This window comes from Medicago sativa, chromosome 7, assembly GCF_051527215.1.
Source record: "Medicago sativa cultivar Bolivia chromosome 7, Bolivia_mono, whole genome shotgun sequence".
Lineage (NCBI taxonomy): Eukaryota > Viridiplantae > Streptophyta > Magnoliopsida > Fabales > Fabaceae > Medicago > Medicago sativa.
The window spans coordinates 29,153,436-29,166,527 of record NC_140755.1 but is presented as its reverse complement, the minus strand read 5'-3'; the positions used below and the strand labels follow the sequence as shown (position 1 = coordinate 29,166,527).

Genomic DNA, 13,092 nt, shown 5'->3' with positions numbered 1-13,092 from the left:
TTTTTATTGAAAAACAACAATTATTTATTAAAGGTTGTATATTTAATACAAAATGTACAAGTTTCAATGCAAAATTACTACTTTAAACTTCTTAACGTGTGAAAGATTGCACATGATAAAAAACTCTAGAAAATTATATTTACAAATATTTAATTATTTATTAAAAAGTTATATATTTAATACAAAATGTACAAATTTTAATGCAAAGTTACTACTTTAAACTTCTTAACATGTGCCAAATTACATACGATAGAAAATAAATTGTTGCAAGATCGTGCATTGTTCATAAAATGAAGTGGGACTGGTTTTGAAAAATGGATAATCAAGGTTAAAATTGAAAGAGTCAATTAAGTAAAGATACATATAAATATTCAGAATTACATTTTTAGTCCCTTCAAAACAAAAATCGCATTTTTTAGTCCTTCTAAAATTTCCATCAACATTTGTAGTCCTTAAAAGCGCTCAAGGAAAATCTTACATGGGATGAAAGGTGTGTTTATTTGGAAGGACTAAAATCAAAATTCTGAATATTTATAGGGACCATTTACTTAATTAACCCAAATCAAATTATACAATTGTCTCATCCAATTGTGAATTTGTGATTGAGAAAACTGTCTAGAAATGTAGCCCAAAGATTGACCATTCATTTGAAGAAACAAATTTCAACCACTTGGTCAGAATCATTTGGAAGGTACTAGGCCTTTGAAGTAACATAATATCAAAAGTTTCATGATAAAACTAACATTTACAATTTAATCATCGTCTATAATTTCTCAGCATAATGTTACCATGCAAGTACAAAAAAAAATACATATCCTAATTTAATTTCACAAAAAATTACACAAAAAAAGAATATTTGAGTCAATGGAGGAACACAAGGTGAAGACTGAAGAAAGCTATGCAGTAGTAGTGTGGCATTAAATGTTCGTGTCCCCAACCAGATTTAATGTTTACCACTATATTCCTTCTGATTCTATATATATCTTTCCAATTACCTTAGCAGGTGTTAGATATCATGAGTTGTCAAAGAAATTAGAGGAAGTTTACCAAAATTTATTAAAATACAAAAGTATGAACTCTTCGGAAAGAGAGAAAGAAAAAAAAACATCTATGACATATGGAAACATATGGAAAGGCAGGTAAATCATCTACACATACCCATTTTACTAACATCATATTGTCAGAAAAATATGCAAAAAATATCACCCACACATGGATCATATCCAAATATAGGACTATCTTCATCATAAACACGTGATATATTAAAAAATAAATTCCCTATTATCTATTGGTGATCCAAATATCCAAGATAGTGTGGCACACTAAAATCACCCAGCAAGAGGATTGAGCACCTGTCCAACAAAGATGATTGTTTCAGTCAATTCTTCTCTAATCATAAACAAGAAAGGGTGATCAGCTACAAAGTCTAGTCGAGTTGGAAAACCCATGCCACTGCTAGTGACTGCATCAGATGCGGTGGCTGCAACAGCTTCGGTGCCTTCTTCATTTACGTCAATAAAAGACTTGTGAATGATTTTAGAAATGCATAGGTTTTGAGTAGAGTTCACCATTTTAGTAAGACCTCCATTGGTGAAAGGTAAAACCACGCCTAGCTCCTTCAGCATATCAGAAGTTTCAAGTCCAAATGAAATATTGAACTTTGGGATCCTAAAGTCACCTACTTCCACTTTATCAAGAGGAAGCTTGTGTTCCAGTAACTCAGATTCGGAAGCCAGCTTCTCAAGCAAAGTTGGCAGCCCATCTTTTGCATTTGGAAGGAAAAAGTACATAGTAAATTGACGCTTATCTTCACCTTGCTTATAAGGAAGGCCAAGAACTTTAAAATCATCGAAATCTCTAATAAACTGCTTCTTCTCACTAGTCATGAAGTCAACCTTAACTGAGTTTCCATTCAAAAGGTGAAAATCATAGGCATTCGTATCCGAAGCATCAAAATTATCATTCCACTCTCCTTTAAAGTACAGCGCATTAGCAAATATTAGCCGAGTTAAGTTGTCGACCGACCCTAGAGGAAGAAGTTCTTTAATAAGACCGTTTGTCTCTCTTTCAGCCCATAAATTCACTTCATTGGTCACTTCAATAGCCTTTCAAACCATATCAAAATTTAAAATCAATTATGCAAATATATAGTTGAGTTCTTTTCACAAGTATTGCAATACAAAAATTTAACAAAATCAGGACATGCATAAGTATTTTGTAGTGAAAAGAGGGGAGATATAGAAACATACCTTGTTCTTGAAATCGACAGAAGACAAATTTGCTTTATAATCATTAGACACAATTCCTTTGAAAGAAGGTTGAAGAGAAAGGGTTTTTTCCACCCATACACCATCGACGAAAGATAGATGAGGCCCGCCTGCGGGAGCACCGTTTTGTAGAATGACGGAGACGAGGATAGAGGCGAAGGAGTTGAGTTGATCGGTGGATTTGGATTGGAGGAAGTTGAGAAGTTGTTGTTGTGTGGGGCCCTCGGAGCCAGCAGCGATGATGCTTAGCACAACTTGTAGTGAAAGTGGAGATAACACCATATTCTTGTCTTGATAAGATTCTTTGGAGAAAAGATGTTTGGCGATGGTGAGGGAAACGTTGCTATGGTTGTTTGCGAGGGAGGATTCTGATCGGAGGAAGTCGAGAAGCTGTTGATGTTGAGTGGGATCGATTTGGATATTGCTTATGGTTCTCTTCGGAAAAATGACTTTTGGATCAAGGATGATTAAACAAGCCACGATGTTGAGCACGAAGAAGCAGAGAACAACTTTGGCGATGGCGATTGTTTTGCGAGAGAACCTCATTCTTTGCAGGAAAAAAGGAAGACGAAACTACCCAAGACCTAAATTGACCTAATTTGAGGAGCTTCTAGTATTTAATTCAAAAAAATAAAAATAGATCTCGCCAAATTAATATTAATAGGTCGGTGCTATCAATTTTTGTCAGCAGTATGTGAAAATTATACCCCCAACTCCAAAAATGGCAAGGATAAATGGATAACAGCCAGCCAATTATATGTTGACATGGTGGTTGATGACATCATACTAGGAAAAATCATTGTCGTCTTTTACGGAATGCAACCAGCTCTACGGTTGATAACGTCTTCTACTGTTGCTGACATGTTAAATAAATTTTTTTGCGGAATAATTGCTAATTAATTCTTCTTTTTTGCTAATTTGTTAATTTAGAATTTTATTTGTTAATTGCTAATCTTTATTTATTAATTTTATTACGTCTGCAACAACTTAACCTAATTTTTTTCCGCTCATTTGCTTGATTAGGTTTGCAATTATTTAACCTAACAAATTCCATCAAAAAAAAATGCATTGCACACCAATTTCATTCCTATCCGCTTTCTTTTTTTTTTTTTTTTGAAAAAAATATTTTCTACCATATCAATGATCACGTATGATCCTTCTATTTTATACTTTTTTTTCTGTCAAGAATTTCACACTTTTTTCTTGGATTATTTTTTAATTTCATGCCTTTTTTTTTACATCCTTATTTATCCTTATTTATTAATTTTGTTACGTCTGCAACAACTTAACCTAATTTTTTCCCGCTTATTTACTTTATTAGGTTTGCAATTATTTTACCTAACAAATTTCATCCAAAAAAAATGCATCGCACCAATTTCATTCTTATCCTCTTGCCTTTTTTTTTTTTGGAAGAAAATATTTTCTACACTTATTTGATGCTGCACGTTTGTTCTAGAAACTATGAGCATATCAATGATCATGTTTGATGCCTTCTATTTTATACTTTTTTTTTCGGCTACCCTAATTTCCATGTAAACTTGGTTATATATACCTGAATTATTGATAGGATTACCGAATTTTCTTTTATAATATTTTCAGATATTATACATTTTATGAAGTGTTTTATTTTGTTTACTATGGATTATCACGTGTTATTTTTTCACCGTTACGTATTATATATTGCATTTTATTATTCGTATGCCAATCCCTTTACAATAAACCCGAGCGGAGCACGGGTCAAAAATCTAGTTATCTCATAATATTATTCATTGCTTCAACTTCAACGCTACGAAATTAAACAACATCATTAATAAATTTTGATGTTATTGATTAGAATATTGATGTTTACGAACGTTATTCATAATTTAAACATTAGATTTCTCTTTAAAAAAAAGTATGTTCTTATTTAATTAGAGACAAATTATTCCTATAAGAGTTGGGCCCCCAATTTGATTAGGATGGCCTTGTTAGAGATGATAGGTAAATGGCAGGAGCCAACTAAGCAAAAGATCATGTTCGACACTGGTCCACAACCCAATCGATTCTCATTGTTCCTCTCCAAAGTCCTTATCCAACGTAATTATTCTCCCGTCTCGGATTTCCTGTGACTTTTAATGCACTAACAACTACCAACGCTTTCGACGACCACCAGAGCAGTTTCCCACCATTTTTTCACCTAGGTCAAAATCTCCCTCCCTAAAAATACGAACACTTAAAAATGGCCAAAGATCAACAACCTTGTCCCAGCAGTATCATTTGTTGCCCTAATCTGATGGACGGAAGAACCTCTTCGCCACCACTTATCACCACCCCTGACAGGTGGTTGCACCCCACTACCGACAATATGAAAAATTATCTCATGTACAACTTGGTTCAGTTTATGCAAAACCATAACCAAATAATTCATGAATAGAATTTGTGATTGCAACAAGTGGAGAGTCGTGACATTCATTAACACGGCTAAATGCCTCTAAAATTATAAAGAATAATCAATTATAGAGACAGAATAACATATGAAATTTGTGTCAACATGTTATAAAAGTAGCATATCTTCAACTCGATGAATATTTTAGATCATTGTTAAAGGTTAAGGTAATGTGTGTCCTTAATAAGAGGATGCCACTACTAGTTACCATATAGTTATGCAATTAGCTTAATAATGACAATTGAGAACAAATGTAAAATTCACCATTCAGTAACTAATGGAAAGTATAGTTACAACAAACTCTCTCTCTCTCTCTCTCTCTCTCTCTCTCTCTCTCTCTCTCTCTCTCACTTATATTGATCATCTCTCTAAATGAGTCACCATTCTATAAAGATTCTCTATTTCTCTTTGATTGTTGTTGGATATGCAAGAAGTATGTGTTGCACTAACAATTGGCATCGAGATCCTAGTTGTGATTCTGCGAAACACAAGAGATTATGGAGGGTAATTGTCTCTGGAAACACGAGTGAAGTGTGTTTGATTTCATAATTTCTTGCAAAGCAATCATGAATGTGAATGGTGGTTTTCCACCAAATATGTTGATTCTGGATGGAAAACCATGAATCGTATTGGCGGAAATTTTGTTCCATACCACCACAATTAAATTTTAGCTTAAAGCGCACCCCCCCCCCCCCCCCACCCCCCGCTTAAGTTTGAAAAAGTTACGATTGTGACCCCCTATGAACAAAAATGACAGATTTGATCCCCTAAGTTTTAGCCCCTTTGCAACTTTGATCCTTTTGGTCAGTTTTACCTAGTCAAGGCCACGTGTGTAATTACTAAATTTTTTTAAAATTAGAATGCCACATAATCATTTTCTAAATAAAATAAAAATTTGCAACATCAATCGTAATGAAACCCTAAATTTGAGTGAGAGAATTTTTGAAGAAGTGGCAATGATGAGTGCACGTGACACAAACTCAACAGAAGACTTGTGAAGTGTTAAATATATACTTGTTGCCTATAGAAGACAAATTTACTATGAAAATTAGCTGCAATAAAAATTCGTAGCAATTTGCCAAAACTCTTGTATTGTTTGCAGCTCTTGTAAGTTGAGTCAGAGAAGATCCCTATCAAGCAAAGAGAAATGCTAGCAACACACACTTTTTAATACACTTATTGATTGGTTAAAATTTATATTGGTTCTATCAAATTTATATAGGTTCACATAATTTGGTGGGACCCATGTGAATTTTAATCAATCAAAGAGATAGTGTTAAAAAATATGTGTTAAAACGTGTGTTGCTAGAATTCCTCGTTATAATATATCATGGATTAGAAAATTGAATATGTCTAAAATGTGCAATATTGCACATGTTAAAGCAACTAAAAGTGGTAAGTTTTTATTGAAAAACAACAATTATTTATTAAAGGTTGTATATTTAATACAAAATGTACAAGTTTCAATGCAAAATTACTACTTTAAACTTCTTAACGTGTGAAAGATTGCACATGATAAAAAACTCTAGAAAATTATATTTACAAATATTTAATTATTTATTAAAAAGTTATATATTTAATACAAAATGTACAAATTTTAATGCAAAGTTACTACTTTAAACTTCTTAACATGTGCCAAATTACATACGATAGAAAATAAATTGTTGCAAGATCGTGCATTGTTCATAAAATGAAGTGGGACTGGTTTTGAAAAATGGATAATCAAGGTTAAAATTGAAAGAGTCAATTAAGTAAAGATACATATAAATATTCAGAATTACATTTTTAGTCCCTTCAAAACAAAAATCGCATTTTTTAGTCCTTCTAAAATTTCCATCAACATTTGTAGTCCTTAAAAGCGCTCAAGGAAAATCTTACATGGGATGAAAGGTGTGTTTATTTGGAAGGACTAAAATCAAAATTCTGAATATTTATAGGGACCATTTACTTAATTAACCCAAATCAAATTATACAATTGTCTCATCCAATTGTGAATTTGTGATTGAGAAAACTGTCTAGAAATGTAGCCCAAAGATTGACCATTCATTTGAAGAAACAAATTTCAACCACTTGGTCAGAATCATTTGGAAGGTACTAGGCCTTTGAAGTAACATAATATCAAAAGTTTCATGATAAAACTAACATTTACAATTTAATCATCGTCTATAATTTCTCAGCATAATGTTACCATGCAAGTACAAAAAAAAAATACATATCCTAATTTAATTTCACAAAAAATTACACAAAAAAAGAATATTTGAGTCAATGGAGGAACACAAAGTGAAGACTGAAGAAAGCTATGCAGTAGTAGTGTGGCATTAAATGTTCGTGTGCCCAACCAGATTTAATGTTTACCACTATATTCCTTCTGATTCTATATATATCCTTCCAATTACCTTAGCAGGTGTTAGATATCATGAGTTGTTAAAGAAATTAGAGGAAGTTTACCAAAATTTATTAAAATACAAAAGTATGAACTCGGAAAGAAAGAAAGAAAAAGAAAAAAAAAAAAACATCTATGACATATGGAAACATATGGAAAGGCAGGTAAATCATCTACACATACCCATTTTACTAACATCATATTGTCAGAAAAATATGCAAAAAATATCACCCACACATGGATCATATCCAAATATAGGACTATCTTCATCATAAACACGTGATATATTAAAAAATAAATTCCCTATTATCTATTGGTGATCCAAATATCCAAGATAGTGTGGCACACTAAAATCACCCAGCAAGAGGATTGAGCACCTGTCCAACAAAGATGATTGTTCCAGTCAATTCTTCTCTAATCATAAACAAGAAAGGGTGATCCGCTACAAAGTCTAGTCGAGTTGGAAAACCCATACTGACTGCATCAGATGCGGTGGCTGCAACAGCTTCGGTGCCTTCTTCATTTACGTCAATAAAAGACTTGTGAATGATTTTAGAAATGCATAGGTTTTGAGTAGAGTTCACCATTTTAGTAAGACCTCCATTGGTGAAAGGTAAAACCACGCCTAGCTCCTTCAGCATATCAGAAGTTTCAAGTCCAAATGAAATATTGAACTTTGGGATCCTAAAGTCACCTACTTCCACTTTATCAAGAGGAAGCTTGTGTTCCAGTAACTCAGATTCGGAAGCCAGCTTCTCAAGCAAAGTTGGGAGCCCATCTTGTGCATTTGGAAGGAAAAAGTACATAGTAAATTGACGCTTATCTTCACCTTGCTTATAAGGAAGGCCAAGAACTTTAAAATCATCGAAATCTCTAATAAACTGCTTCTTCTCACTAGTCATGAAGTCAACCTTAACTGAGTTTCCATTCAAAAGGCGAAAATCATAGGCATTTGTATCCGAAGCATCAAAATTATTATTCCACTCTCCTTTAAAGTACAGCGCATTAGCAAATATTAGCCGAGTTAAGTTGTCGACCGACCCTAGAGGAAGAAGTTCTTTGATAAGACCGTTTGTCTCTCTTTCAGCCCATAAATTCACTTCATTGGTCACTTCAATAGCCTTTCAAACCATATCAAAATTTAAAATCAATTATGCAAATATATAGTTGAGTTCTTTTCACAAGTATTGCAATACAAAAATTTAACAAAATCAGGACATGCATAAGTATTTTGTAGTGAAAAGAGGGGAGATATAGAAACATACCTTGTTCTTGAAATCGACAGAAGACAAATTTGCTTTATAATCATTAGACACAATTCCTATGAAAGAAGGTTGAAGAGAAAGGGTTTTTTCCACCCATAAACCATGGACGAAAGATAGATGAGGCCCGCCTGCGGGAGCACCGTTTTGTAGAATGACGGAGACGAGGATAGAGGCGAAGGAGACAAATTCATAATTTAAACATTAGATTTCTCTTTAAAAAAAAAAGTATGTTCTTATTTAATTAGAGACAAATTATTCCTATAAGAGTTGGGCCCCCAATTTGATTAGGATGGCCTTGTTAGAAATGATAGGTAAATGGCAGGAGCCAACTAAGCAAAAGATCATGTTCGACACTGGTCCACAACCCAATCGATTCTCATTGTTCCTCTCCAAAGTCCTTATCCAACGTAATTATTCTCCCATCTCGGATTTCCTGTGACTTTTAATGCACTAACAACTATCAACGCTTTCGACGACCACCAGAGCAGTTTCCCACCATTTTTTCACCTAGGTAAAAAATCTCCCTCCCTAAAAATCCGAACAATTAAAAATGGCCAAAGAACAACAACCTTGTCCCAGCAATATCATTTGTTGCCCTAATCTGATGAACGGAAGAACCGCTTCGTCACCACTTATCACCACCCCTGACAGGTGGTTGCACCCCACTACCGACAATATGAAAAATTATCTCATGTACAACTTGGTTCAGTTTATGCAAAACCATAACCAAATAATTCATGAATAGAATTTGTGATTGCAACAAGTGGAGAGCCGTGACATTCATTAACACGACTAAATGCCTCTAAAATTATAAAGAATAATCAAATATAGAGACAGAATAACGTATGAAATTTGTGTCAACATGTTATAAAAGTAGCATACAGTAGAAACTCTTTAAATTAATACTCGGTAAATTAATAAACTCTCTAAAATAATAAATTTGTCCGGTCCCGACTTGGGCCAATGTAAAAAATTGAAAAACTCGATAAAATAATAAGATAATAATTTTTCGGGAGATCCCTTTATAATTTTCGGTCCCAAGAAAATCATAAATTAATAATTCATAGAAACTGAAAAAAAAATATTTTAAGAATACATTGAACACATTTGTTCATCTTGTTTACATTTACTGTACTTCAAAAGTCATTATTGATTTTCAATGCATATGAACACATTAGTTACTAATTTACGTTGATTCCCAAGGTTCGCTGCAACATAATTCTAAGAGGTGTAACACCCCGTTTTCCCAACTTAAAAATTTCATTAGAATTATCAGAGTTCATCAACATAACGGAGCATCACATACATCAATACGTCACTTTCAGCAAATATAGTAATACTTATTTATTTAAGCAACCTGTCTTTATAAAATTCAATAATCAAATGCAGCGGAAATTTAGTTCGCAACGTCACATAAAATCTTGGCATAAAAGGCCACAACTTAACATCTCGAATAGTCTTCATAAAATGTTCAACAATTATTAAATAAAATACGTAACAAGGAAAACAAACATCAGACAATCCCCATCCCGTTACGTATCAGAGCATCCTAGACGACACGGTGTGAGGAGTCTACTCACGAACACAGCTAGTCTTTATTACCTGCACATTACCCACGGTCGAGGCAACATATACGCAGAAGGGGTGAGATTTCACAGTCATTAAGAACAAATAATAATTCATAAAAGATAACCAACAACATATATCTAACTTAATATCATCATTTAATCATCAATTAACAAGGTTAAGTAATCAACAACTTCATAGTTATTCAAAGGTAGCATATTCATCTTAATTTACTTCATTTACATCATTATAATTAATGGGACAGCAACAACAACAACAATAAACAGCAACATCATCACAACATTCATCATTTATTTTTAGTTATGATGACTCTACAATGCAACAACAACATCAACAACAACTTAGACAGCAACAACATGCATGTGGTACCACCAGGGCATTAAGCCCCCATCGCTAAGGTCATATTTGGACCGTCGGGCATTAAGCCCTCATCGCTAAGGTCATAAAAACATGTCAGGCATTAAGCCCCCATCGCCGACTATGCAACAACTCGACTCTAAATGCAGCAATCTTCATTTTTAATGTTAAATTAATTAACAAATAATCCACATCAATTCATTACATCAAAACAGCATCACTGGAACATCGTAATTAGCAGCATCATCAATAATATAAACATCAGAAACTAACTCATCAAAGGAACGGGTGTTATACCCTAATTTTAGACCTAAAAATACTAGCTCAATTCTTCTTTTCTTGCATTTCAAGTCATTTGAATTTGTCTCTGATCAATTGCATCTTTCTCTGCATCTTATTTCAATATTGTTTGCAAAATTCATGAAAAAGGGCATTTTAGTCATTTCCTACGTCCAAATTCATTTTAGTCCTTGAATATTGTTTGAGTCTTTTCAAATAGTTTGAATAAGTCTTTATTTCAATTCTATGTCAAAATCCATTTCAAAAATTGCATTTGAAGTCATTTTGAGTCAGTTTAGCCCCTATGGGCATTTTAGTCATTTCCAGTGTTAAGACCCTGTTTAATTTCTAGAAATTGTCTCTGAGTCCTTTAATTTGCTTGTATAAACTCTTGCTTTAATTCCTTGTTAAAAACCTTTTTAAAATTGCATTTGAGTCGCTTTGAGTCGTTTTAGTCCCTAGGGGCATTTTGGTCATTTCACACGAAATTTTGGCAGAGAGAGGTTACTTTGAAGTACCTCATTTGTGTAGATGGTTCATTTTAGTCCTTTTGATTGATTTTATTTTTGGTTTCACTTTACGTTGTTTTTCAATTTACATTTTTATTCAATTTTACTCTTAATTGCATTTTAGTCCCTAAAGTCCTATTATTTGCACTTTAGTCCTTTCCCTATTTCATTTCGGTCCTCTAAGTCTCTTTTCAATTTTATACTTTTAGTCCTTTAAGTTTTTTTTACAAGTTAAGTCCTTTAGTCTTAAAATTCTGCAGTTCAGTCCTTTTTTTTTTTATTATTTTTCAGTTTTGTCCCTTTAAATTTTGAATTTGCAGAATAGTCCTTCAAGTTCCCAAAATTGCAAAAGGGTCCTTAAATCCCAAACTCAGCAAGGCCGAGTTAGTTACAAGTCCAAGTACAGGTGTCAACAACACATTGGTCCAGAAGATACACATGTCAGCTATAAATAAGTGCACAGTGTCAAGAGCCATTAACTACGAGCCACATCACACAAACAGATTTCACATTCTCTCTCCATTCAGTTACGATCAAAAGCACAAAAATTCCAAGAACACAAAGAACAATTCTCAAACCCTAGAATTCTAGAAATCAAATTCATCATCAATTTGATGAATTCATTGCGATTCTCAGAGACTCAAGCTTGAATCATCATCATCGAATCACTTCCTTTGCAATTCGAGCCCAAATTAATCACAAATACGATGAACTGGACGATCACAGAGAGGTTTTGAGGTGAGAAGAAGAGAGATCGAAGCAATTTTGAACCAGTGAAGAAGAAGAAGAGGATAACCGATTTATTTTCGGTTCCAGAACTTACCAGAAGCTTTAGCAAGGATCTTTTCGTTCGAATCTCCAAATAAAACCAGGTAATCCTCAAAAACTTCTTTGTTTTCATCGCAAAAGCTCAACGAAGATCCACAAACACAAATAAACGGTGAATCGAAGCATAAACTTTGAAAAGATTCGAAAAACTTCGAAACGAAACCCTAAAAATGTAAATCTTCAAAGATTCACCGTTTATTTCGTAAATCCAGGCTCATAATCATCATCAGTGAAGAAAATAGTGTAGATTAGGGTTTCATTTCAAGAAATTACGAAAAGTTTTGAAAAGCTAAAAAACGTAAGATTCAAGTTCAGATCTGCTCTTATCAAAGCCTCGTTTTGAAAAACTAGTTCCAGAATCTTAAAGAGGAGGCAAAGACGAACGTAACAGTATTAAAATTTTCAGAAAAAAGCTTCAGGTACGGCGGCGCCACTGGCGGGCCATCGTACCTGCACCGTTGTGCTCGTCGGATCTTAGAGAGAAGTGAGAGCTTCTCTCACTAGGTTTGAGAGAAGAGAGAGAGAGCGAAGTGTAAAATGACCTGGACCGGCCTGTTGTGTTTTTAAAGGGGCTTGAACCAGACCGGTTCGCCTGAACCAGTCTGGTTCACCCCTGAACCTGTGTCTCCACCGTCTGATTTAGGGTTAGATTGACCTGGATCAATCCAACGACCCTGATGCGTTTGGATGATCCAGGATCCACTTTCTTTTGGGCCTGGACTTGTTCAGTTGCAGATTTTCGTTTTTACTTGTTTTTGTTGCTATTTCCACATTATTTTTTTTGATAATTGCACTCCTGTCATGATTAATTTGTTTTAGAAAATTTCATGAGATGTATAGATATTTTCTTGATGATTTTGTGATGTGTTTGTGCTGCTTGTTTACTAGAAATTGAATGAAAAATATTGTGACATGTTCTTGCTTTATTACCTGAATTTCTTATTAAAAAACCTATGAAAATGGTATGATTTGATCCTCTTTTTTGATGGATGTTCATGATTCATGGTATATGATTTTGTGGGAATTTTGTTACTATTTGAATGTGTGTTTGTATTGGATATACACATGTGTTGGTTAGTTGCTTGCCTTGCAAGCTATGTTTGTGAATAAATAGAGCAAATAGGTCTAAATTCACATTAAAATGCAAGGCTTACAATGACTTTTAGATTCTCATTCTAAACCCTAGATTTCA

General features: G+C 33.7%; 1 protein-coding gene and 1 pseudogene across 1 annotated transcript; both read right to left on the bottom strand.

Moving 5' to 3' along the window:
• Positions 1 to 1,116: 1,116 nt before the first annotated feature.
• LOC146905424 (serpin-ZX-like) lies at positions 1,117 to 2,945 on the bottom strand. Its single transcript, XM_085724892.1, has 2 exons — positions 2,250 to 2,945; positions 1,117 to 2,105 (listed from the first exon to the last, which is right to left on the bottom strand). Exons 1-2 carry the CDS (start codon positions 2,811 to 2,813, stop codon positions 1,329 to 1,331), a joined length of 1,341 nt encoding a protein of 446 aa, XP_085581018.1. The 5' UTR covers positions 2,814 to 2,945; the 3' UTR covers positions 1,117 to 1,328.
• Positions 2,946 to 7,216: 4,271 nt separating this feature from the next.
• Positions 7,217 to 8,308, bottom strand: LOC146905423 (serpin-ZXA pseudogene; annotated as a pseudogene).
• Positions 8,309 to 13,092: the final 4,784 nt, after the last annotated feature.

Bases quoted from the DNA above. Each gene is read 5' to 3' on its own strand.
- LOC146905424 (XM_085724892.1), bottom strand. From the start codon at position 2,813: ATGAGGTTCTCTCGCAAAACAATCGCCATCGCCAAAGTTGTTCTCTGC. The intron at 2,106-2,249 runs GTATGTTTCTAT...ATGGTTTGAAAG, and splicing joins CTGTCGATTTCAAGAACAAG to GCTATTGAAGTGACCAATGA.